The sequence below is a fragment of the Papio anubis genome, chromosome 10, assembly GCF_008728515.1.
Source record: "Papio anubis isolate 15944 chromosome 10, Panubis1.0, whole genome shotgun sequence".
In the NCBI taxonomy this organism is placed as follows: domain Eukaryota; kingdom Metazoa; phylum Chordata; class Mammalia; order Primates; family Cercopithecidae; genus Papio; species Papio anubis.
The window spans coordinates 120,212,968-120,238,791 of NC_044985.1; the positions used below are offsets into that span (position 1 = coordinate 120,212,968).

At 50.6% G+C, this 25,824-nt stretch overlaps 1 protein-coding gene and 1 long non-coding RNA gene across 5 annotated transcripts in view; one reads left to right on the forward strand and one right to left on the reverse strand.

Moving 5' to 3' along the window:
• IQCA1 (IQ motif containing with AAA domain 1) overlaps positions 1 to 25,824 on the reverse strand; it is a 164,053-nt gene that overhangs the window by 9,338 nt on the left and 128,891 nt on the right. For 3 of the 4 annotated variants that reach the window (XM_021924179.2, XM_009183394.3, XM_003908124.4), the window contains 2 exons: positions 11,452 to 11,538; positions 5,080 to 5,257 (listed from right to left, as the gene is read on the reverse strand). In XM_021924179.2, the coding sequence (XP_021779871.1) occupies positions 5,080 to 5,257; positions 11,452 to 11,538 (265 nt within the window). Of the gene's footprint in view, positions 1 to 5,079; positions 5,258 to 11,451; positions 11,539 to 23,331; positions 25,028 to 25,824 lie in introns of those variants that run through there. The other variant, XM_009183397.4, reaches the window with a different exon arrangement.
• LOC116269215 lies at positions 1,967 to 23,383 on the forward strand. Its single transcript, XR_004176672.1, has 4 exons — positions 1,967 to 2,055; positions 4,658 to 4,764; positions 18,298 to 18,502; positions 21,470 to 23,383. It is a non-coding gene; the product is annotated as an uncharacterized LOC116269215 (long non-coding RNA).

Consider the following 25,824-nt stretch of genomic DNA (forward strand, 5'->3'; position numbering starts at 1 on the left):
AACAAAGTACCAGCGGGTCTGAGTGGTGACTCTGGAAGCTGAGAAGGGAACATGATTTATGGGAGAGTCACAGGTAAGGCCCCAAAAGCTGAAGTCGACATCCCAGGCTGGGTTGCACGCTTGCGGACTCAGTTCTGGGCTAGCAGGAGCAAAATTCCTACCTGTGGTGCCAAAGGGAACCATCAGTGGGAAAGGGTGAGGGCCACGTGCTCCCTGGCAACCAATAACTCTCTCCCTGGCTTCTCTGTGAGGTCACAACAGTCACAATCTTGGAAGTTTTCTGCCCAAATCATCCAACCTTTTTGCAGGAGTGATCACTTGATGAGTAGAGATGCATTAGTAATGGAGTACAGTTACTGTACTGGGAAACGGTGAACTGTACCGTGGGGCCTGTCAGTTCCTCCAAGCTGTGGACGACTAGGCATCAAGGCTTTGGAGACCTGCAGTGAGACCAACAAGGGCCAGAGGGACATGTAAACCCGCTGCTGCCCATTTAAAGTGTAGGATACCTGGTATTCACGGAGAGTTTTGGTCAAGATTCCTCTCAATACATGACTCCTTGGTTGCTCTCCATAGATCACCATTTTTACTGGAGTTGCAGCAAGAGAGATCTGTGAAGCAGTCCCAGCTGTGGTGGGACCTGCCCACCTGCCCGCTCATCTGAAGACCCAGAGAAGGGGATGCAAAACCAGGCTTGGCTTCCTTCCTGCAGCTGATGAACTTGAGCTGTTGGTCTTTCAAAGAATCGCTTCTATTGCTTTTACACAACCACCCACTCATGGGTTCTTGGCCCTTAAATAGCTGCTCTGGGGCCCACGGTGGTGTCAGGTGTGGCGGGAGGCACAGCACGGTGGGCTGGGTGGAGACTGGAGCTGGCAGTGAGCATGGGAGCCCCAGAGGCTGTGGGGTCTCTGGTCTAGGAATGCAGTGGGGAGCACAGATGCACTGCAGTCTTGGGGTGTGGTGAAGGCTGTGTTGGTGAGGACCGAGGCTAGGGGCCCCAGAGTGTTGAGGGCAGTGGAGGGGCTCTCCAGGCCGAGTGCTGAATTTTGCTTTGGTCTCTTGGATGCAAAAGGCTCCTCACATCTTCAGACCAATCTACATTCTCTTTCCCTTCTTTGGATGAAAGCATCTGGCCTTTGGCTCCCCTTCATCTGCTGTCGACATTCCCAGTGGATTCTGTCTTGGCTGGCGCTCGAGATGACGCAGTCTCTGAACATTCATTTTTATTTGGGGGTTTTCCAAACGCCTGAGAGGTGAATAATGTGATGTGGGTGAGCTTCTGACCCTCTGAAGCCTGGAATTGCAGAAAAGGCTAAAGACAGATCCTGGACCCATCTGACCAGACACTGGGTCCGGGTGGGCCTGTGATGAATTGGGTTATTAGCGAAATTGACCCCAGAGAGAGGCAAGAGGAGGAGGGCACTGGGAATGTGGAGAAAAGGAAGCCCGAAGGGATTTCTGGGGACCAGACAGGGCATCCATCAGCCTGGGGGGTGGATTTTCTTTGCAGACAGCTTGGTTTGGGGGAAAAAAGGAGAGATTGAATGACGTTTGGTGAACCTGAGGGCTGTGTTTCCTCCACAGATCCGCCCTTCACTTCTCAGCACTGTCTGTCCCCACATGGCCTGGAGGAATTTGAGGAGTGGGGCCGTGGGGACTGTCGCACACCTTCGAGCTCCATTGCGGGTGGAGAGATGGCCAAGCCGCCGTCCATGCTACGGATTGGCAGCCCTTGCTTTATGGACTGGAAGAGACCACTTTTGATCGCCACAAAGATAAGAACAGTCTTTCTCTAAGACAGATGTCCCAGCCACTGTGGCTATGAAAACTTCAAGGTCACTGGAGGAAATGCTGGACGAGGGGCAATGATGTCAGCCAGAATGGTGGCCTGAACACATCACTCCCCAAGACAGAAATATTGAGGAGCATGTGCTTCAGTGGACAGAACCCAGGGCCTGAGAGCAGTGTCTGGCGCAGCTTTATCATCTGCCCATAGGTGGAGGGACGCTTTCTCTCCTTCCTCTCCCATCACGATGCTGTGAGGAGATTCAGGTAGGAATCTGTAGTGTGATTTGAATCCTAAAGGATGCGTGGTGTTTTATCAAAAGAACAAAATTGCCAGCCATCCATCAATAGCTTCATTTTTAAAGGGCCTATAGTTTTGTCAAACAATAAAAACCATTCTGTTCAGAGTCCAGAATAATGCTCCAGCCCCTTTGAATTAATAACACCCCACCTTATTCCATTAACATAGCTTAAAATATAGACACAATACAAAAAAGGAAGAAAAAAAGAAGAGTGCATGAGAGGAGAGAGGGGTAGCCCTGCTAAGGCCAGGGGCGTGGAACCCCCGGCATCGGCTGTGTGGGCTGCGGCGAGACTGTGTGCCCGCCCGTCTCGCGCTGTCTTCTTTCTTGGCTAGACAGCCCTACCCCCTTCATCCATATTTTTCATTCTGGCCAATGTGATCTGCCTGGAGGAAACGTTGGCCTCTTCTGGGTCTAGTCCTTAAGATCTCCTGTGACTCCTCCATCCTGTCTTCCCTTGCTTCTTTTGATGCTGGCTGGGTGCAAAGGGTTCGTGGCGGAGGCGTTTTGAGGCCCTAAAAGATGAAGAAGGCACTAGACGGATGCAGAAATAGCTGGGCCTAAAGTCTTCCTGTATTTTGTGTATAACATTGATTTAGAAAGCCAGGATCACAATTTATCGGCCAGGCACAGTGGCTTATGCCTGTAATCCCAGCACTTGGGGAGGCTGAGGCGGGCAGATCACGAGGTCAACAGATCAAGGCCATCCTGGCTAACACGATGAAACCCCGTCTCTACTAAGAATACAAAAAAAATTAGCTGGGCGTGGTGGCAGGCACCTGTAGTCCCAGCTAACTGGGAGGCTGAGGCAGGAGAATGGTGTGAACCCAGGAGGCGGAGCTTGCAGTGAGCCGAGATCGCGCCACGGCACTTCAGTCTGGGCGACAGAGCAAGACTCCGTCTCAAAAAAAAAAAAAAAAAAAAAAAAAAAAGCCAGGATCACCATTTATCAAGATGGAAATAAGCACATGTTGCAAACACAGTGGCTAAGAAGCTAGTCGTTTATAGCATGTGGAGAGTAGGGGGTTGTTCTTTTAGCAAAGAAAATTGAGCAGCAACTTATGAACAGCCAGAGAGGACCATACGTGCCCTCTGCTTTGCAGTGCTCATGTGATTGAAGAAGGAAGAACAGAAACCAAGTCTGACCTAATCACTGTATTACTATCATTCATGCTGACCACCACCGCCACTGCCACCACGGCCACCACCACTGCCACCATGGCCACCGCCACTGCCACCACGGCCACCGCCACTGCCACCACGGCCACCGCCACTGCCACCATGGCCACCGCCACTGCCACCACGGCCACCACCACTGCCACCAGCACCTCGACTGCTCCTGCCACTGACTGTCCTCATCTCCAGTGTCAAATGTGACCTTTGCCACCATTCCCAACACCCTCCCCAGAGCCACCCACACAGCCACCCCATCTCTGCCTCCTCAGCGTCATCCCACACTGCCTCCACCCCTACTGCCAGCAAGCACTTCTGTCTCCATTAGCACATGCTGTCACCTCCGGCCAACCCCCTCCACCATCTCTAACACTGACAGCGCCATCGCCATCTCACCTCCAAGTCCTCACCGCTCTCCCACCAGTGCAGTGTTACGGTGGCCCCGCCACGAGCCACCCCTGTGCATTCACACCCATGTGTCCCCGGCCGCCCTGGAATCTAGGCTGGCCCTGTGCCTTCCTCTTGACCAGCAGAGGGTGGAGATGGTCACTCTGTGGCTTGTGAGGCTGGGTCACAAGAATCCTTTCAGCTACTGCCCCAACTTCTTGAAACATGTGCTCATGAGATAACTCCTCGTGGGACCCAGCTGCCGGGTGTGAGAAGCTGCACTGGGCCAGGTGCAGCCTGTCCGGTCGACATAGGTCCCGCTCAGTGCCCATGATGGCAGCAGCAACTCCAGTCACATGCGCGAGTGATCCTGGGTATCCACACTGCCCAGTCTCCAGACGAAGGAGCCTCAACTTTCATGTGACTCTCATGTCATGAGGTACATTAAGGAGAACGCCCCAGCTCTGCCCAGACAACCGTTGGAAGCACACAGTGGAATAATGTGCTGTTTGAGCCTTCACACAGCACTAGATAACAGAACGGCCGCCAGTACTCTCCTCAGCTTCCCTTGCCATTCGCCATTCCCTCCTCCTGCCCAGCCCACGCCACCCTCTTCTCTTCCTCTACCTCCACCACCACTGCTGCCAACACCCTTTCTCTCTGGGGGCCACATGGGGCCAGGTGCTCTGCTAACACCTCGTGAGTGTCACAGCAGCCCTGTGGCGTGAACCGTTCTCCTGCTTCACAGATGAGAAGATGGAGGCTCAGAAGGTGACCGACTTGTCAGGGTCACCCAGCTATGCAGGGGCAGAACCAGGATTCTGAGCCAGGCGTCCGGAGAGCCCCAACCCAGGCTCCTCCCCACTCCACTGCTTTGCCTCCCAGGGGCCCTTTTTTTGTGTCATTCCCATTAAAAAACATGTTTCAAAAGTAGTGGATTTTGAATCTATTTAAGGAGAAAGAATTGAAAAAGTAAGCTCTCCTTGTATTTTAATGTTCATTTTAAGTAAATCATCATGCAACTGGACTTTGAGACTGGAAGAAAAAAAAAAAACCTAACCCGGTGAAAAGACACTACGCTCTATGAGGAAAACACCATCACCATGGGTGCAAGGTGAGTGATCCTATCTACCTGTCCCAAGAAGAATCAGTACCCACAAGGCTTTTGTCACTGTCAGGGCCAGAAATCATAATCCTCGTCCAGTTTCCTTTTGTCTTGGGTAGAGAGAAATAAGCTAAGAACAGAATGTGGCCTAGTGGTTTACATCTGCAGCATGTGCTCTGTGTTGGATGCAGGTGCACTCACCCCACCGGGTGCAGGCTCCCCTCATCTGGGGCACACTGGGTCCAAGGGCCACCCACCTGGCAAGCACACAGCGGACAGCCCAGCCTCAGCTACCATGCATGGGAAGGCGCTGGGGGTACTTGCCGTATCTGGAAGCATAGTCTGGTCTAGGCACCAAAATAATTTTCTGGTAAACTCTGCAGAAAGATTGGAGTTCAGCATCGAAGGGACGCCGTGTGGTCCCCACAATCAGAATCCGGTCATCTGGTTTCAGGAGTTTCAGGATTTGGGGAAGGTGTCTTTTCAGGCGTTTAGGTTCATTCTGGGAGAGAGAGAGAAAAAAAATGGGTCCACATACAGAAAAAAAGAATGAAAAAATGAAAGAAAATTTACTTAGAATGTGTTGCAGCATCGTTTGTTAAAGTGATTGCAAAGCTTTGACAAACACAATTTCTTAAGGTTTATCCTGGGATGGGTCTTGGAATGTGCTTCCTAGCATGACCCAGTGGATTTTAATTGTCAGTGTTTCCTTTCCTCAACCTCTGGTGTCCAGATTTAGAGGGTGGGAAGGAAGGAAGCACCTTGACCCTAGGAATGGGAAGTGGTGGCTGATTTACAAATGGAAGGAAGCTCACTGGGACTTGTAATGAGCTGTGGTGCTCCCATTTTCCTGAGTTGTTTGGAAGCTGGACACAAGACTTCCTTTGCCGATTGCTGAAACAATGAAGAGCCCAGCTCCTGCATCTCATGTCTGAAAAATACCTGGTTACATAAGATTGTGAAACTTATCTCTCTGAAGCAGTTGGGAAATAGTTTGAACCTGAATTATTTTAGTATAATCTCAGCACTAATGAGGGAGAGGAACGAACGAGGACAGGCTGGCTGTTCAGCACCCCAGGGAGGACGACTTCCAGCCCGTGGGAGTCAGATCTGACCATGTTGCCATGGGCAACAGCCTGGCCGCCAATGAACCTCGCCCCCAGTGCAGACAGCAAAAGGAAGCCTGGGAAGGAGGAGCACACCAGGGGCCATGGTGAGAGCCTCTGCAGAGACTTCCCAAGCACAGTCGAGGCCATTTTTGCTCCCATTTGGCTGATGGCTAATGATGTTCCTGCATCTTTTCATGTGCTTATTGGTCATTTGTGTATCTTATTTGGAAAAATGTGTATTTAGATTGTTGGCCCACTTTAAAAGTTGGGTTATTTGTCTTTTTTATTATTGAGTTGTAAGGGTTCTTTGTAGGTTCTATTAATAGATAGAAAACCCTCAATATTACATGGTTTGCAAACATTTTCTCCTGTTCTGTGGGTTGTCTTTTCACTTTCTTGAGGATGTCCTTTGCAGCAAAAAAGTTTTTAATTTTGATGAGGTGCAGTTTTTCTTTTGTGGCCTGTGCTTTTGGTGTCATATCTAAGGAACCACTGCCTAATCTAAGGTCACAAAATTTATGCCTATATTTTCTTTTAAGATTGTTCTAGTTTTAGCCCTTATTTTTAGGTCTTTGATACATTATGGGTTGATTTTTGTATATGGTGTGAGGTAAGGGTCCAACTCTTTCTTTTGCAGGTAGCAATCCAATAGTCCCAGCACCACTTATTGAAAAGATTATTCTTTCTGCATTGAATTGTCTTTGCACCTTTGTCAAAATGAACTGTAATATAAGGCTTTATTACTGGATTCTTGATTGTGATCCACTGATCTATGTCTCTTCTTAGGCCAGTACCATACTGTCTTGATTGTTGTAGGTCTGTGGTAAGTTGGAAAATGAAATTGGGACATGTGAATCCCCCAACTTAATTTTTCTTTTGAAGAATGTTTTGGCTGGATCTCTTGAATTTCTGGATGAATTTTAGGATCAGTTACCAATTTCTGCAAATAAGCCAGCTATTTCATGGGAATTGCATTGAATATGTAGGCCAGTTTGGGAATTATTACCATCTTAACAAGATTAAGTCTTTCAACCAATGAATACAAATGTCTTTCCATTTATTTACGCTTCCTTTATATTTTTCAACAATGTTGTTGTAGTTTTCAGAAAAGTCTTGCACTTCTCATGTCAAAGAACTTTGTGAGAATAATTTCTTTTATTTTTGAGACAGAGTCTCGCGTGTCATCCAGGCTGGAGTGCAGTTGCACAATCTCTGCTCATTGCAATCACCACCTCCCGGGTTCAAGTGATTCTTGTGCCTCCTGAGTAGCTGGGATTGCAGGTACGCACCACCCATGCCCGGCTCATTTTTGTATTTTTAGTAGAGACAAGGTTTTGCCTTGTTGGCCAGGCTAGTCTCGAACTTCTGACCTTAAGTGATCTGCCTGCCTCGGTCTCCCAAAGTGCTGGGATTACAAGTGTGAGCCACCGTGCCCAGCCCTAAGAACTTTGTGAGAACAATTTCTATAGAGTGGTGGGGGCAGCAAGCTGATGGTGGTGGGTTGAGGGGTGAGACTCGCCTTTAAGGAACAAAGCAGGTGGTGGCAGTGACTGGGCATGTGGGGTGCACATGTGAGCTGCCCAAAGAACAATGGAAGTAGGACTGATCTGAGGGTCCTGGTGAGGCTGGAGACTGAGAATCCATGGGGCTAGAGACACACCTGCATGGTCTGTGCCCATCCTCAGCAACCCAGTTGCCATGGTGACGGCAGTGTGATCCCTGCCCTTTCTGAGGCAGGACATGATACTGCTACCTTTGTGTCCTGAAATGGCAGGGACGTTTGAAATGAATCCGCCTATTTGGATAACAAACATTGATCCTGGGCAACGTCCAGAGTGACATCCTTGCTGACGGTGAGGTGCAGTCCCATGAAGAGGGGACAGAAATGGGTGTGTCATTCAATTGGTAGTTCCCCTACACTCAGACCACCCCTGTTCCAGTGCAGAGCTGTCCATTATGCACGAGACCTGTGCACTCATCAATCATGCCAGCAAACCACCCCACAGTCACCTGGCCACCTCCAAAACCGCCGCCCCTACTGCGGGGCCTGCCAGTCCCTCACAACTGTATTTCTTTGGGCAATTTCAAACTAGTGGCTAGCATCCACGCAGCAATTTCAATTTGCTATTCTGCAGTTAGCTCCACAAAACAACCGCCACAGCCAGCCCCCAGAAAGCAGCAATTCCTTGGTGGAGGCACTATCGTGATGTCAGGGAGGCGCTTGCTAGATGAAGTAACAAAGGGTAATGGGGCAGAAAATGCAGGAGCACCCTGTGCGCCTCATTCTTTACCGCCTTCGCCTCAGACACAAACAACTGACTGAGTGCACTCGAGGCGCAGATGGGAGGAGACACTGCTCTCCTTCTAGGAGGAGGAGAAAGGGAGCGGGCCTGGTCCAGGTGTCTGCCGGGGGCAGGGGTGTGTTTGTAAAAGTGGCAGGGGTTGGGGGGGGGCTACTTGGAGTTTGCACTTTGCTGAAATTCTAGAGGTGTGAGGGCTTCTCTCAAAGGTTGCTGAGGACAGTGAGAGGGGAACAGGAGTGTGGGCAGGAGGACAGAGAATTCCAGAGTAGTGCCCATTTGGTTCTAAGACAAGAGAGCCCCAAAGGCAGGTTTTGGGATGATGTTTAGAGCAGCCCCAGGGCTGAGAGGGCCGCAGGGATGCGGTGTGGTTTAGGTGCACCAGGAGGGCTGACCGTATGGGCAGAAGGCGAAGCTGGTGGTTTGCCCTCGGTGTCTTCCAGTCCGTGCTGTGCATGGGCGGGAGAAGGTCCTGGCCTCTGCATTCTGGCAACCTTGTTTCTGAATCCCAGCATGAGCCCTGAGCAGCTGTGTGCCTTCTGGGAGCCTTTGTTCTCTTTTGTGACACAGAGAAAACAATGCCTTTCTCTCAGGGTTGCTGGGAGTTTCCCTGACATATGTATTGTGCTTGGGAAAGAGGAGGTGTTCAATCGACGTCCCCCACCACCACCGGGGTCCCCCTTTTCCTGTCCGCAGCAGTGTCCCTGCACCCGCGAAGTTTGGCTTCCATGCTCGGGAGGCGTCACTGGTCTTCGCCCCATCCCCGGGTGAACTTCCTGCCTCTGACTGTGGGAGGGGCCTCACCCCAAAGGCAGAGGTGCTGGAGGGTGCCTTCAGTCACTGTGGATTTTCAAGGGGATTTCCCGGAGTCCCTTAACCCCAGGGCAAGGTCGGCCCTGCTGCCTGTATGGCGGCTGTAGCTGGTGGAGTGCCAGCCTCCTGGATGTTCTTCTCTGTGCCTCTGTGCCCTTGGGATCAGGGCAGTCTTTGGGACAGAGGCCGGGGCAGGTGGGAGGAAGGACACTGGGCTCCCTAGGTGGCTGAGTGATGCAATGAGGAGCCAGTTACAGTGCCTCCTGGGCTCCTCTTGCCTGTGGATGCCTCTGCTGCCCTTGGCTTTTGGTCACCTTCAGAATGTGGACTTCCAGTGCTCATGGCTACCTGGGGCCCTGGTGGCTGAGGATCTTGGATGAGACAGAGTCTCAGAGGCTGGGAGGCTGGGAAGGACAGCAGGACTGGCCCAGTCATGGCCCTGGAGACGCGGGAAGGCAGCAGGAACTCTGCAGCCCTGCTCCCTGAGGGCAGGCCCCGCAATGCTATCACTGCACGGTGCAGGCTGAGTGGAGCTGGAGTTCCGTGTAAAGCTGGGCATGCACAAGCAATGGTTTCCTCCCCCGCCCCTCTCCTGCTGCAGCACTGGAGCCAGGGGTGGAAATACTGGGGGTGGGGGGTGGAGGATGGTGTTCATGCCTCTTGCAGCTCTGAGTCTGGGGTGGCTCAGGTCCCCTGGTCGGCCTTGCAGATGCTCAGGAAGCTGGGGTGCCCTTTGGCTTGCAGTCCCCTAGGATTTATCCCAGGATGTGACTCCTGGTCCTCAGTGCAGTTGACCTCCCCAACAGACGACGGACTCCTCTAATGGGAAGGGAACCGAGAAAACGTCCAATTCGTCCACAACAAAGACCATGCCTCCAGTGGCCTTCATTTCCTACAGGGACAAAGCGAGGCATGGGCAGGGTTTGCGCGAATCAGGGACGGTGCTGAGAGGTTCGCTCTGTGTCAGCAGCAAAAGGGCTGATTCAGGGCAGAGTTCTGCAGGCTCGGCTGCTGCTTCATGGCTTTCTGTTCCCTCCTCAGCGGGCCTCCTTCCCCTCACATCCACTCCCTTTATGCGAGGGTGTCTACAGGGCCTATATTTCATTCCCTGCCTCCAGCTTTCTCTCAAAGGCCCCCTCTCAGCGCTCCTTCCCCAGTGCTCCTCTGGCTCTCTCAGGAGGAACATTCCCATTCCCTTTGCTCTCCGAGACTCAGACGTGCAGTGAGCAGACAGCCGCAAGCACTGATGGCAAGCCCAGGGCACTGTGGGAGAATGCAGGGGGCTGCATGAACTCGGAGTCCGCGCAGGCTAAAATGCTTTCATTTAATAGTAAAGGAAGCGGAGGCTCAGAGAGGTTAAGTTACCTGTTTAAGGACACACAGCCAGCTGTGTGAATGCTGTGCATGGCTGGCGTGAGTTCCAGGCCAGTGTCTTCCATTCCCCAGGCTGATGTGTGGCGGGAGAGGGAATAGCCCCTGCCCATGAATGAGCCAGGTTTCTGATAACTCCAGGTGTGTGACACCTGGGACGAAACACTGCCCTGCATTTCTCTTAGACGTGGGACCTGGTGGAGAGCCCCATCATTCCTGCCATCCATTTTGCATAACTACTTGTGGACCTTTTCAAGTTTTTATGCAATGCAGCAACTTCGCCAGCAGAGGGAGCGAACTACTAGAATCCCAGATTAAATAATAAATGAGTTCTCTGAACACTTTCTGAAATGACAGGGCAATCAAGGCTCATTTGGGGAAGAAAAGATTGAGCTTCCACTCTTTATCCAAATCATCTCTACCTGCGAAAAGTGATGTATAATACATAAGGATCAAAAGTGATTAAAATCCTTATGAATTTAATCAGAAATTCACAGTTAACCACTATTTGCTTTGGTGCAAATTGATGTGGAATAACAATCTCGTGTATCTGCACATTTTTTTTTTAACTTGTGGGAAATTTGCTGGTGATTTGTGGGGGGAAGTGGCGGGTCGGGGGGACCATTGAAAGGAGAGAAAAGAAGGAAGGAAGCAATTGAAACAGGACTCCCTGGCGGCCCCGAATGCTGTGCACTTAGCAGTTCTGTTGAGGGTCTTTGTTCATAAATTTTGGGTCTTTTGCTATTTATTATGATGAACAATAGGAAATCCTAATAATAACTCCTATGTGTGCCATTTGCTTTAACTGAGCAGAGTTCTCTAAATTGTTCGTTACCTCTGAATCGTATGTTTGGGTGGAAAATCCCTCTCCCCTTTCTTCCACGCTTTCTTTCCTTTCCTTCCAAACTATGCCTCATAAAGTCAGACCACAGAACCCTCTCAAATACAGAGAGGACAGACAGACAGACACCACTACAGAGAGCCTCTGTGTTTCCTTACTTGCTTGAAAAGGCAAGGCCTTCTCGAAAAGTAGAGGTAGGCCCTGGTAAGGGCCTCCTTTGGAGGAAAGAAAAGGCCAAAGTAAGGCATGAGAAAGTCCTCACCGTCTTTTCTGCATTGGGAACTTTTTTGTAGAAGGTTTTTTCTGTGTCTTCAATCCACACCACGGAGGGCTGGAGCTGTCGAGCCACCTGTAGAGGAAAAGGCAGGGCCCTGCTTGTAAATGCACTTCCCTCTCAGGTGTGCAGGGCCCTGCTTGTAAATGCACTTCCCTCTCAGGTGTGCAGAGCCCTGCTTGTAAATGTGCTTCCCTCTCAGGTGTGCAGGGTCCTGCTTGTAAATGTGCTTCCCTCTGTGGTGTGCAGAGCCCTGGTTGTAAATGGCCTTTACTCTCAGGTGTACAGAGCCCTGGTTGTAAACATGCTTCCCTCTCAGGTATATAGAGCCCTGGTTGTAAATGCACTTCCCTCTGGGGTGTGCGGAGCCCTGGTTGTAAATGTACTTCCCTCTGGGGTATGCGGAGCCCTGGTTGTAAATGCACTTCCTTCTGGGGTGTGCAGAGCCCTGGCTGCAAACCTGCTTCCCTCTGGGGTGTGCAGAGCGCTGGTTGTAAATGCACTTCCCTCTCAGGTGTGCATCTGCTCTCCCAGGAGCAGGGCGAGACGCTCCCTGTCCGGCTCCTCAGCTGTGCTGCACAGGCACAGGAATGTTCTGCAGCTCGAAACCTGCCCCACCACGTCCCCTCCTTCACAGCAGCAGAAGTCCCCCTCCCTCCCCTAACCCCCTCCTCTCTCAGTCCTGTTCTGACAGGCAGGACAAGCTTGAGGACAAACATTCTGCTCTAGGACCCCAACATCCTCTCAGTTTGGCTTGAAAGAAACCCCCAGTTTTCTGCTGAAAATGAATGGAGAACTGGGCCACGAGTTTTAATTACCGCCTCTGGCCGTTCCCAGGTTTATTCAAGTTTGCTTACCATGAGAAAAACCCGTTTCAGCACTCGGGCCCCCACGAGGCTATTTGTTCATCTCTGTTTGGCTGTGCCTTTGTGGCCCAGGCTCCCCCTGAAAGGCGGCTCCGAGCCCCTCTGGACAAGCAGGGCCTCGCGACAGAGCTGGGATGGGACTTACCGTGGGCCCATGAATAATTGCTGTACACCTAACAATCTCTTCAAAGCACCCCCATGATAGCGAAGTTCAGGTATTTTTGCAACAATTTGTGCTTTGTGCGAAATTGTGACAGATAAAAGCCGTGGTGAATACAGCGTTATGTACTCCTATTTTTATATTTCTTAAAACATCATTAAGGCAGCAGGCATGATTTTAAACCAAGACAGTCATTCAATGAGTGATGGGAAAATCACTAGGGACACTCCACTGTGTCTGCCTCCCCGTCATTATGTATGAAGTGGCAAGTCGGGGCTATAAAGCAGATTATGCACCTTCAAAGGCAGAAGTGGGCACTGATTGAACTGGATCCTTGCGCTGGCCCAACGCCTGGGCCGGCTGCATTCCCAGGCCCCAGCACACACGGACATTCAGAGAGAAAAGAGTGCCAGCCACAAACGCCATTTGGCAGGTGTTGTTTTGCAGACCCAGAGTCACAGAATTTAGGAACTCAGAATCCCAAATGTTAATCCTGATCCCTGAGCCGGTGTGGTGTGATAACTGCAGTGAGTGAGCTGGCAGACGTGTGCCAGGCATCAGCCACCCATGTGCCCAGCATCACACATGGCCAGAGCCAGCACACACCTGGCGCTGCCTCCTCCTGGAGGCCTTCGCACATGTGGAATAACCTGCTCATCTCATCTGAACCCTACGAAGCAGGAACCACTGGTATCATCCCTGTTTGCAGACGAGGAAACCGAGGCTTGCAGACGTTAAGTGACGGCCCTGGTCACACAGGTCCAGTGTGGCAGCAGCAGGACTGGAGGCCAGGCTGGGGGCTGGACTCTGTGCTGGCACCTAAGGCAGCCTCCATGGGTTCCCTCATCTACTCTCACCACCACTGTGAGGGGCCAGCCCTAGGACCTCTGCTTCGGAGCTGAGAACTGAGGCCCCAGAGACGAGTAGGTGGTCATGTTACAGTGGGGAGCTAGTCGGGCATGAGCAGGGCAGGAGAGGGCTCCTTCCAATACATACACACACCAGCAATGTCAGGTGACCATCCCATGATGGGCAGGAGGTTGTTTACTGTCTCTATAATAATCATTGGTCACAGCCTGCGCTAGCGAAAGGCAGTCTCCTGATAAACAGAAACACCGGAAGCTGGCAATCAGCAGCTTCCCAATAAGATCTCAGGGGTTGGGCCAGTGGGTTCAAGCATGCGCATTAAGAGGCAAAATGGTGGAGTTTAAGTGGTCTAGGACCCTTCAGGGACATTCGACTGGTAAGGGAAGAACGTCTCAAGTGAGCATGTGCACAACTCCAGTAAACACACTGCGCATGCTCCCTCCCGGCCCCTGTGCATGCGGATAGCACACCCCAAGGGAAGAATCAGGGGAGAAGGGGCGAAAGACCCCAGAAGCACGCCAACCTATAAAACCCAGGCTGGAGGGCAGTGGCGCGATCTTGGCTGACTGCAACCTCTGCCTCCCGGGCTCAAGCGATTCTCCTGCCTCAGCCTTCCGAGTAGCTGGGTTTACAGGGGCGTGCCACCACGCCTGGCTAGTTTTTGTATATTTAGTAAGAGACGGGGGTTTCACCACTTTGGCCAGGCTGGTCTTGAACTTGTGACCTCAAGTGGTCCGTCCGCCTCGGCCTCCCAAAGTGCTGGGATTCCAGGCGTGAGCCACCGCGCCCGGCCAGTGCACCTGTCTTTCAAGTCACCCACCCTGCACTCTTCCAAGTATCCCTTCCTGCCTTTCCTTCCTGCTCTAAAGCTTTCTAATAAACTTCCACTCCTGCTCTCAAACTTGCCGAGCCTGGTCTCTCCTTCTGCCTCCTTGGTCCAATTCTTTCTTCTGAGGAGGCGAGAACTGAGGTTGCTGCAGGTCTGTGTGGACTTGCCACTGCTAACATACTTTGGTGCCGCATGACTTGGATACGTTTTGCTGCTAACAAAACCCAAACCCTCATCTTTAAATCCCAGAGGCCTCGCCCTCTTCCTTCATGGGCCATCACTTCTACGTCAGATACCAGTAAATACACCGTGTATGTTCCCTCCTAAGTGCTGGCAGGCCACTGTGCATGCGGACAGCACACCCCAAGGGAAGAATCAGGGGAGAAGGGACGCAAGACCCCAGAAGCACGCCAACATATCAAACTCAGGCTGGAGTGCAGGGGTGCGATCTTGGCTGACTGCAACCTAGAGCACCAGACCTCCTACCCTTCTTTCTGCTGAATGTAGGGGTGCCCTGCATTTGTGGGCATTTTATTTTGGCCTTGCCACTAGGATTTCATTTTTTGGCATGATCAGGGAACATTTTTACACTGCTGATGGGAATGTAAACTCGTACAGCCACTGTGGAAAACAGTGTGGAGATTCTATAAAGAAGTAAAAGTAGAACTACCATTTGATCCGGCAATCCCACTACTGTATCTACCCAGAGGAAAAGATATGAAAATGATACTTGCACATGGATGTTTATACTTGCACATGCAGCACAATTCACAATTGCAAAATTGTGGAACCAACCCAAATGCCCATCAGTCAATGAGTGGATAAAAAACTGTGGTATGTATATGCGATGGAATACTACTCAGCCATAAAAAAGAAATGAATTAACAGCATTTGCAATGACCTGGATGAGGCTGGAGATTATTATTCTAAGTGAAATAACTCAGGAATGGAAAACTAAACATCATATATTCTCACTAGGACGCGAAGGCCTAAGAATGACACAATGGACTTTGGGAATCTGTGGGGAGGAGTGGGAGGGGGGTGAGGGATAAAAGACTACAAAGAGGGTACAGTGTATACTGCTCAGGTGATGGGTGCACCAAAATCTCATAAATCACCACTAAAGAACTTACTCGTGTAACCAAATACCACCTGTACCCCAATAACTTACGGCAAAAAATAAAAAAATTTAAAAAAATCAAAATCTCAAATCTCAAATCAATGCATAGGTTATTACCTATAGCACCTGCCAGTGGACTCGAGAAGCGAGTCTATTTCAAAGCCTAGCCGAGAAGACTAGCTGATGAGGAGAAACACCAAGCCGGGTGCTTTGCCCCCAAGCTTTCATCAATGAAACAGACAAAATGCTACAGGAAAAAGGAACTCTCTCTTCTCTCTTCATCTTTGATTTTTTAAAAAAAAGCTTAATAAAATCAGCTCTCTGGTAGATCACAGCAAAGTATTACGTGATTCTCCAGCTTAAACATTCTGTGCTTCTACAAAGAAAGCTTTTGCAGAAAATGTAGATTCGAAGGGGCCTCTGAGTTCTGGTCAGTGTGCAGGAGAAAGTCGCAGCAGGAGGGAAATCCAGGAGAAAATGCAGGGCGTGCTCAAGGGCCTTTGGAAATGGAGCTCGATGCTGTACACTGAACTGATCTATACTGATCCTGGCTAGGCACCATACCCTCCACTAGAGTAGCAAGGGCAGGAAGAGGAACGGGATGCGTCCTGTCTGAACAGGGTCACTCCAACCGGGAAGTGCACCCAGTCAGGGGCAACAGCACCAGGTGGTGTTGACAACAACACGTGCTTGAAAGTTGGAGAAAAGAGATCCCTGTGCGCGGAGTCTCACAGTAGCAGGTAAGAGAGGAGGGACAGAGTACGAGCTGTACAAAGGACAGAGTACAAAGCCTCTTTCTTCCACTGACAGTTCAGTGCTTCTCACTGGGATCACCCGGCGAGCTTTGGAAAATACGACCTCCAGGTCCCAGTCCTGGAGATTCTGGTGTGACTGGGGTGTCGTCGGCGTCCGCAGTTTTTAAAGCTCCCCAGATGATGCTGAAGAGCAGCCATGGTCAGGAAGCCCCACCCGGAAGCAGAGATGTCTATTATGCGCTGACTTAGGCACAGGTGCCCAAAGACCCTGCCCTGGTTTCTCTGCACTCTCTCAATACCACCTTGAGGGCTAATCTCATCCACTCTGGTAGCTTCAGTTGGTGTCTACGTGCTGACCACACCCAAATGCACATCCAGAGCTCCAGGCCGGAGGTTCCATTCCCACATGGAATGGGAAGCCTCAGGAGGCCGCCTTCCCTCCCTCCATCCTGCCTCCTGCCGGTTCCCTGTGTGACTCTGCTCCTACCCAAGCCAGAGGCCTGGGTATCCACCCTTGTCTCATTCCCCACGCCTAACAACCCCACAGTCTATGCATGGCACTTCCTAATCCCTTTCAACTCCAAGTCTTCCATTCTCTCAGCTCCTTGGTGCAAGCCCCCAATTTCCTTCCAACATGGCCTGGGCACTGCTGCCAAGGGACGGAGCTGAAGAGCGAGGAGGGGGCAAGTTCCAAGGGGCCATTGTTCCCTTACAGCTATTTTGAGTTTAAGTCAGAAGCTTCCCTACTTTCAGCCCAAAAGTAAATAAGAACATGAGGCGTTGTCTGTAAAAAGGTTTACACTTCTTAGAGAAAAGATAATTTGTAATAACAAAGACAAGACCTTATTTTTTTCAGTACCTCTTAAGAATCTTAGTTTTAGAATTGAAATCAATGGAGAAATCATCTTCACATCAACAACTGTCTCTTCAGATTGGATAAAGAAAATGTGGTGCATATGCACCACGGAATACTATACAGCCATAAAAAAAGAACAAGACCATGTCTTTTGCAAGAACATGGATAGAGCTGGAGGCCTTTATCCTTAGCAAGCTAATGCAGGAACAGAAAACCAAATACCACTTATTCTCACTTATAAGTGGGAGCTAAACAGTGCGAACACATGGACACAAAGAAGGGAACAACAGGCCCTGGGGCCTCCTTGAGGGTGAAGGTTTGGAGGAGGAAAAGGAGTGGAAAAAATCATTACTGGGTACTGGGCTTAATGCCTGGGTGATGAAATAATCTATACAACAAACCCCTGTGACACAAGTTTACCTGTGTAACAAACCTGCACACATACCCCTGAAATAAAAGTTAAAAACAAAAACAAAAACAACCGTCTCTCGTCTTAGCTGACTGCACTCGTGGCTGCTGTGGATTACTTCGCACGATGTCCACGTGGCAAGCAATGGGTTTTCCATAGTTCCTATTGGGACCTCTATTTTCTCAACCCAGATGGGAATTGCAGATGTGAATACCAAGAATTTCAGCATTAACTTTTCTCTTTCTGCTCTTAACAAACGAAGCTGCGCAGCCTTGAAACAGGAATCGTACTAACTTGGAATGATTTTGAGACTCACAATCTGGTTTCCAGCATCTGATTCTAAATCAGTTGTTTTGAAAACGGCGGCACCGTTGACTGTGACGTCAGTGATTGTTCCTTTAAGTTGGAGCTCCTTCAGAACTAATGGGGGAATTCCATGCTTCCTGTATTTTTAACACACACCTGTGAAGGAATTCCTTTCCCTAGTTCACCAGCTTTGGGGACACACAGGTTGTACGGGGCACTCTGGAGTGATGTGGTTTGGAAGGGCTCAATTATTACCAAACAAAACAGAAAACGCTTTCCAAGAGTGTTCTCGGATGAAGATAACAGTACAACTAACGTTTGTTTGCCAAGTGCTCTGGCGTCCAGGACACCATTTCCATCCTCGCTGGATACATGCTCCATGAGTGCCAACCACACCCCGTGGCTCTGCCCTTTCACAGATGAGGCTGCTGAGGCAGAGCCAGGTGAGGGGTGAGTCACGTGCTGGCTCAGCAACTGGTAAGTGCTGGAGGTGGGAGTGGGATCTGGGTCTGCCCAGCACCCACAAGGCCTTGCATGGCCACCACATTGCCAGGGGAGATGGGATGCCTATTCTAAAGTGTTTCTCTACCCTTGACCTGTATCATCCGCTACCATCTTTCATCCTAGCAGGAAGAATCCTAAAGCCATCACTGTCTTGCCTTCCAGAGCTCGGATCTCTGGCTTTCCTGACCTTCCCCTGGGGAAGCTGAGGGGGGCTGCTGGTCGCGGGACCCCTGGTGACCATGTTCAGGTCTGACCACAGAGAAGACAGGCATGGAAACTGAGGCAGTGTCAAGTGGAAGCTGCTTTGTCCAGGAGGGATGAAAGGGACAGAGGTTGCTTCTCTTGGAGAAGAGAAGACTGGAGGCAGGTAAGTTTGCTGTTTTCAAATGCGTGAAAGACTGCCATGGGGAAGAAAGGTTTTGCTAAGTTTGGCCCTGAATGTAGAATGAAGGCTGTTCTTTCATTTCTTCCTTTATAAGACGTTTACAGAAGAGCTTTGATGTGCCAGGCACTGTGCTAGGTGCCAAGGTCACAAAGAGTAATAATGCAGGGTCCCTGACCTCCAGGAGCCCACCTGTGGTAGGAGAGAGCAGACCTGAGATTGAGGGTGTTCCAAGGAAATCAGGATGTCAGTGAGGGCCACCAACGACAGAAAGGGGGAGAAGTGGGCAGGTGGGGGGAACTAGGAATGGAGACCACAGATAGCGGTTAAAGCAGACAGGCCTTCCAAGGTCTCCAGAAGATCAGATGGTCTGAAGTGGGGGGAAGCGCCCTGCTCGGGCCAGGAGCCAGGGCACAGGGTGAGGTGTCCTCACTTGGGGCACACGGGGAGTGCCTGGCACTTCTGGAAGGGGTCAGAAAAGTGCGTGGCCACGCTACAGAGGTTGCTTGTATCCTAGAGGCTGTGGAAGGCATGGAAAAGACTTAAATCAAGAACTTTGATCCTTTTTATGTTACAGAAAAATCCCTCTGGGGAGTGTGTAGAGGAGGACGTGGTGGGAGCTGTGCCGGCCTCAGGGAGCAGGCAGGTGTGGGCGGTGGCACAGTGAGGACAAGGCCCAGGCAGGGAGGTGCTGCGGGGCTGCTGCAGGGAGAAGATGAGAGCCTGCAGCGGGGGATAGGCAGGGCGGGATGGGGAGGGCAGGACTGGCCAGACTCGATAACAGTGGGTTGTGGGTTGCGGGAGGGGGCTCGATGCTAGATGTGCAGAGGATGGTAATGAGGTCAGTGTCGGCTGCCATGAGCCCCCGCAGAGCGGGGCAGGCAGGGAGAGCTGCTGGGGCCAGAGAGGAGGAGAGAGGCAAGGGCCGGAAAGGCCTCCAAGGCCACAGCAAACCACCGGCAGTGGACGCCTCGAGTGGATGGAAGGAATTCCCGAGTAAAGGGGGACAGTGGATGAGGCCAGGAGAGGGTGGCAGAGAGCCCAGGGCCACACAGGGAAGACGATGATAGAGGAGGAGGTCTGGGCTGCCAAGGGGCAGCAGCTGTGGAGAGAAGGGACGGGTCTGGAGGGATAGCCAGCCTCGAAACCAGGGGGCCAACAAGCGGGGGGTGGGGGGGCGGCCAACGGTGGCCTGTGCTGGCCAGAGAGTTTGGTAATGAGGAGGTCACTGGTGGCCTTGGCAGGGAGTGGAGGGAACAGAGCCAGGTGACAGGGAGAGCTCCTGCAGAAAGATGGGCAGACAGTAAGCCTGGGGAGGATGTGGCACTGGGGTAGTCAGTGCCCAGGAAATGTTTGGGGATAGCATGGGCTAGGGACAGAATGCAGGAGGATGGACTGGGAGGAGAAGGGCTCATCTTCCTTGCACCACAGACACCAGAGGGCAGGGTGGCTGCTGCTGCAGAAAGTGTGCAGGCCACACAAGAAATGTTTGCAGGCACCTCTGCTGGGAATAAGATCTGCTCTTACACTTTGCGTAAAAGCAGTGTTCTTTAGTAAAAATCTCAGAATATACAGAACGGCAGAAACAACACCTTTTCTCCCTCCACCTAGAATCAACTGTCGAACATTTCCTGTCCTTACAGATCCTTTACGAAAATGGGATCTTGTTCAACACATACTGCTTTATGGGCTGCTTTGTTCATGTCATATGAAAGTTATTTCTCCATTATCAATTTTAACAGGAAGCACCAGGATTAGGGTTCTAATTAATCCCCTGTTTTTGAATGTATAGATGGTTTCCATCTTTTACTACTCCAAATAGTATTTATTTAGGGCACCTGGCTGAGAATTTCCTTAGAATGACTGCCAGGAGAGGCTTCCAGGTGGAGGCGCCCGGACGTTCTGTGCGTGTCGTTTTTGCGCGTGCTGTCGCAGTGCCCTCCTGGGGTTCCATCTGTTTACACTGTCCCCAGGAATAAATGAGGGCTCTGGCTTTCCACACTCTTCTCCTCAACAAGGATTAATAATAAAAAACTCTCTGCCAATTTGCTAATGAAAAATGGTATCCTTTGCTTTTCTAATTTTCATTTAGCTATGAAAAGGCTTCATTGAAATTACCCACAGATAGTTTGAGGTCATGGACAATTACATTAATTAATTCATAATTGAACTTTCCAGAGTTCTGTTGGATAGTTCCCTTCGCCTGCCAGTAGAGGGCTCTTCGCTCCTATCAAATATCACTAGAGGGTTTTTGTTTTGTGTCAATTATGAAATAAAGACAAATCGCCACCGTGTGCTTTTTCAAATGCTAGCAAGTTCTAGCAAAGAACTAAAGACCTCTCCATCCACATGCATTTTATGGGACTGATCTTTTGTATTTTCCAAAGAAACACTGTCAAACCTTCACCATCAGAATTAGATTCTCAGGGGATAATGGCTCAACAATTAAAACCTGTTTGTGTTTCGGCACGCATGACTTATGAAGATGCTCTGCCCAGATGACCCCTGGACATTTTGGAGGTTCTCTCTGAAAGAATCCTATTTTGCTTGCCAAGGAGAACTGCAGGAATAAAACAGCTACTTGTTTTTTTCAGCTGCTGTGTCTCAGCTGAAACTCATTCACTCATTCATTCATCCCACACGTATTTACGGTGCATCTGAGAGCTCTGTGGTAGGAGGCAGGGGTGTCTGGGAGTTGGGAGACATGGTCCCTGCCTGTAGAGGGTGCAGCTGCCTGTGTCTGAATGGGTGACGCTGAGTGAGGTGCTGCGGGGTTAGGGAGGGTACGGGGGAGTGAGGCCTATTTGCAGGGGGAGAGGGTTCACTTTCCCATACTGTGGTCACTTGGATTCTGTTTAAATAGTTCATATGACACTTTGGCCTGCATTTCCACTATTGAAAAATTATATTTTAAGTTTCTATTTCCTTGTAATACCTTTTATGTACTTGCAGAGGTTACTTCAAGTCCTCACTGCAATTAGCTGGACATAAACCATAAATGATCATCAAAAGAAGGGCAGAGGTATACTACAAAGAGAAGCCTGGCTGGGCTGACCCTGGGTGGGATGGGAGGTAAACTGAGGCAGAGCAAAGAACCAGAGAGGAGCTGGGATGCAGCGGCTCACAGGAAAGACTGGGCAGAGTAACTAGGACAGGACATGCATGTATGTGTGTGTATATGTGGTCAATGTGTGTGTCAGTGTATGTGAGAGTGTGTATGAGTGTGTGTACATGTGCGTGTGCATGTTAGTGCATATGAGCATGTGTCAGTGTGCACATGTGTGCGTGTTAGTGTGCGCACGTGTGCGTGTATGTTAGTGTGCGTGTTAGTGTGCATGTGTGTTAGTGTGCGTGCGTGTGCGTGCATGTTAGTGTGCACCTGTGTGAGTGTTAGTGTGCGTGTGTTAGTGTGCATGTGTGTGTTAGTGTGCGTGTGTTCGTGTGCGTGTGTGTGTTTGTGTGTGTCGGGGGCAGGCTGGTGCTAGTAACAGGAACATGTCGATGCAATTACTGCTTCTCCAGACTGTGTTCAAGGGGAAGGTGTTGGATGGTGGGGGGCGTCAGGCTTACAAACCACCTGAACTTAACTCTTGAAGCCCCGTCTCCTCCCCAGCCCTCTGCCCACCACACCGGGCCAATGAATTCTCGCCAGGTGGCACGGACTCTGGCCAGCTTGGAGAAGCCTGTGTGCAAAGCCATTCTCAACTTCCCAAGGCACCTCCATCGCCCCCACCCCGAGTGTTTCCGGGTTGCCTAAACATTTTGAATGCTTGTGGCATCAAGCCCTGGTCCGGCATCGTCCCCGCTACAGAACACCTGCGGATGCCACGCTGTGGTTTTGGTGATTGACAGCCTGCAGACTGTGTCTCCACACCGGACTGACACAGCGCCCGGGGCCTCCACAGCCTGACGCTCCCCTCGTGGGGTGCTCCCTGTCGTCACTGGACAGGTGGAGTGGGATGTGTATCCCGGGTCCTGGAGAAGCCTGGCCCTCGTTTCCTTCCTCCTGGGAGTCCCCTTCCCATGGCAGCCTCTGACACCGCTGGACCCGGCTACATGGCCCACCGTGGCCTAGGGCCTTTCTTTCGTGTTCTTTTTTCTCCTTCTTTCTTTGCGGGTGCATGTGTCTGAATTCCGAGACGTTTCCTATGTGTGGGGGTCTAGGTCTCCCTCCCCACCCTGGGCCCGTCCCCGGTGTCTGGTTTGACGTGGCCTCCCAGGACTGACGCCGATGTTCCAAGCAGTGGAAACAACGGCAGAGGCCTCACTGGCCGTACAGAGGCCTGCACCCCCACCGACAGCGGGTTTTGACGGACTCTGGGCGCTAGTGAGGTGTCGCTCTGGGTTCCTTACTGTAGCACATGGTGGGTGTGGCCCACGGTGGGGCGTGGAGAGTGGGGAGGCCCTGCCTATGTGGGAACAGGTTATGTGGGAGCTGTCTGCACCTTCTCCTCCCTTTCGCCAGGAACTGAAAGCTGCTCTGAAAAATAAAGTCTATGTAAAGAACAAAAGGTTCTGAAGCCTATGTGCACGCCCCTCCTCAGCCTGCAGCTGCCTCCGCACACAGTGGAAGAGGAGTCTGGCCTCTTCATGGATGACCCGCTCAAGACTCAGGGCACTGGCCTCCCACCATGTCCACACCTGAGGCTGCACCGGAGTCGCTAAATCCTGCGTCCCTTTCCCCCTGTCCTTGCTCCTCTCTTTCCTCTCCCCCTCCTTTTTGATCAGCCCTGTTTTGGTGGCCAGGTGTAGGCCTTGCATTATCCTTACTGATATCCACCTTGTAAAATGAGACTAACATATTTATTACACTAATTGTACATCTGTGTGTGTGTGTTTTTTAAATACAATCATCCACAAATAGCAGCAATGTCTTTGTCTGGGTTATTAATCAGGAAGAGAAGTCTTCTATGAGGAACATTCCTTCTACGAGCTACAGAAACTGGCCAGGCGCCCCTGCGGACACCTAGACTCGCCGTCCACACCACCACACACCACATCTGGGCGAGAGCCCTTGGTGTGCTGCCATAGGCTGCTGGCTGTGAGCCCACCGAGGAGCCGGGTGGTGGTACTGAGCTGGGTGGGTGGTACAGGGGCACAAGGGCATTGAGGGTCCCTTTTGTCCAGATGCTGCAGACCCCTGTGAGCCACGTGTTCTACAGCGGACACTGCCTCGGCCCCATTCTCCCAGGTCCTCACTCTAACTCAGCCCTCAGGCGCCAGGTCGCCAAGCAGAGGGCAGGAAAGCAGAACATACGAACCTCCGGGGGCAGAGAGGACCCTTGCCCAGGACCAAGGGGGCTGCTGAAGCGTCCTCTGGTCCAGCCTCCTACCCTGCGCCCTGCCCTGGCCTCCCCTTGCCTCTCTAATGAGAGGTCTGGAGGGTGGGGGGCAGTCTCACTGGCAAGGGGGATGCAGGAAGAAGCAGAATGGCCTTCAGTTGCTTCACCGTCTCACACTGGGATACTCCCAGCAGACTCGCTGGCCCAGGAAGAGCCTTATCCCTGTGTTTTGTGGAAGGCACAGCCTCCCACAGGGAGGGGCACGCGGAGCCGAGACTTCCCCAGAGGCCAGCTGGGGGGCCATGCGATGGTCTTGGGGCCCAACCTGGACTGAAATCCAGAGGTCAGTCCTCTGGTTCTTTTGCATTTTTGTTGAAATTCAGCACTCTGAGTGTCAGTTTTCTCATCTGTAAAATGGGGATGTTAATTCCTACCTCATGAGAGCTTTGATGCAATTAAAAGAGAAAGTATGTGTAAAACGCCTTAGCGTGTGCCTGACTCCAGGGCAGAGGTCAGAAAAAGCCATTCCCGCTCCTCTGTGCCCTGATTTACTGTTATACAGACTCAAGGAGACTGGTACCTGGGGTGGGTGATGGGCAACAGCCCTGCCTTATAAATTCTTTTACCTGTGAAATGCTTATTGCATGTTCATCATTTGTCAAATATTTATTAATTGGTTAGACAAATATTCCTTATATTTCCAAGATAAGTATATTCTTTTCTATGTATAGCTTTAGTAGTATAGGGAATCTGAAATAATAGTCATTTACTTGTAAACGCATTTCTTAAAAAGGAAACACTTCCCCTCACCCCTCACTCATTATTCTATTAGTTACTGTGTGTAAAATAAAGAAATCCTCCAAACGCAATGATCACAAAATGGATTTGAATTTACGGTTGTGCAACAAATCAGAGACTCATTTTCCCTGCGTGCTTCCACGGTGCTGTGAGTGAGGCGAATACGACCTGCCTGAAGTGAGAAATGACGCGTATTTCCCAGTAGTTTCCTGATTTAGCATCTCGAGATTAACTTGGTAACAGGACTTCTCTCTAGGAAGACTCCATGAGGAATCAGGCCCTTCTGTTATTTCACCTTCTCCCGCAAATGCCACGAACCATATTCTGCTGCCCTCGAGCCACGGCCCGTGTTCTGCGGCTCACACGGCACAATCAGGCACTCCAGCTTCCTGCCGCCAACGTACCAGCGCAAGCGTCCTGTCCCACTTGCCTGTGGTTAATGAAAAGCAAATACTTCTTTGCAATGCAGATAGCTGCTCTGTCAGTCACACTGGGACACGGTGGCCTCACTGCACACAATTTTTAATTGAATGGCTCCCACTCCTGAAACCTCTGGGTCTTTCATTAATCAGTTATATACACAAGAAAGGTGAAGCTTAATGAGGTGTGTGTCAGGCACTCTGACATGAAGTGGCCCAGGTGGGTGAATGTGGTGCTCCACATTTTAATAATTTGACACCCAGCATTTTGCGGTCCACACAATGTCAGTCTGTGATCATTCTAACAGATGCAAAGATCACTTATCTGGCATCAAGACAAAATCTCTCAGCAGCAGGAACAAAGACTTTCCTAGAGTGAGAACAGAAAGATCACATCCTTGCTCTGTCCTAGATTCACACCAGGAACTACTAAACTGTTTGGTGGGTCGGAAAACGGATACTTAACTCAGCCCCACTTGGCCGTATAATGCAGTTTTGAAACTTGGAGGCTCTGGAGCCAGGCTGTGTGAGATCCTATCATTGCACTGCAACCAAGAAAATTACTAAAATGACTTGTGCCTCAGTTTTCTTATCAGAAAAATGGGTATAATGATAATGCCTACCTCATAGAGTTGTTGTAAGGACTGAATGACTTAATACATAGTGATGTATGGAACAGTCTGGGATATGTGGATGCTCACAAAACACTAATATTTTTATATTTATGTGCTTCTGTCTGTTACTTGACAATGTCAAATGTCAACAAAATTTGATGTTTAGAATGAACAAATTTAGGTGTTCTTTTGGG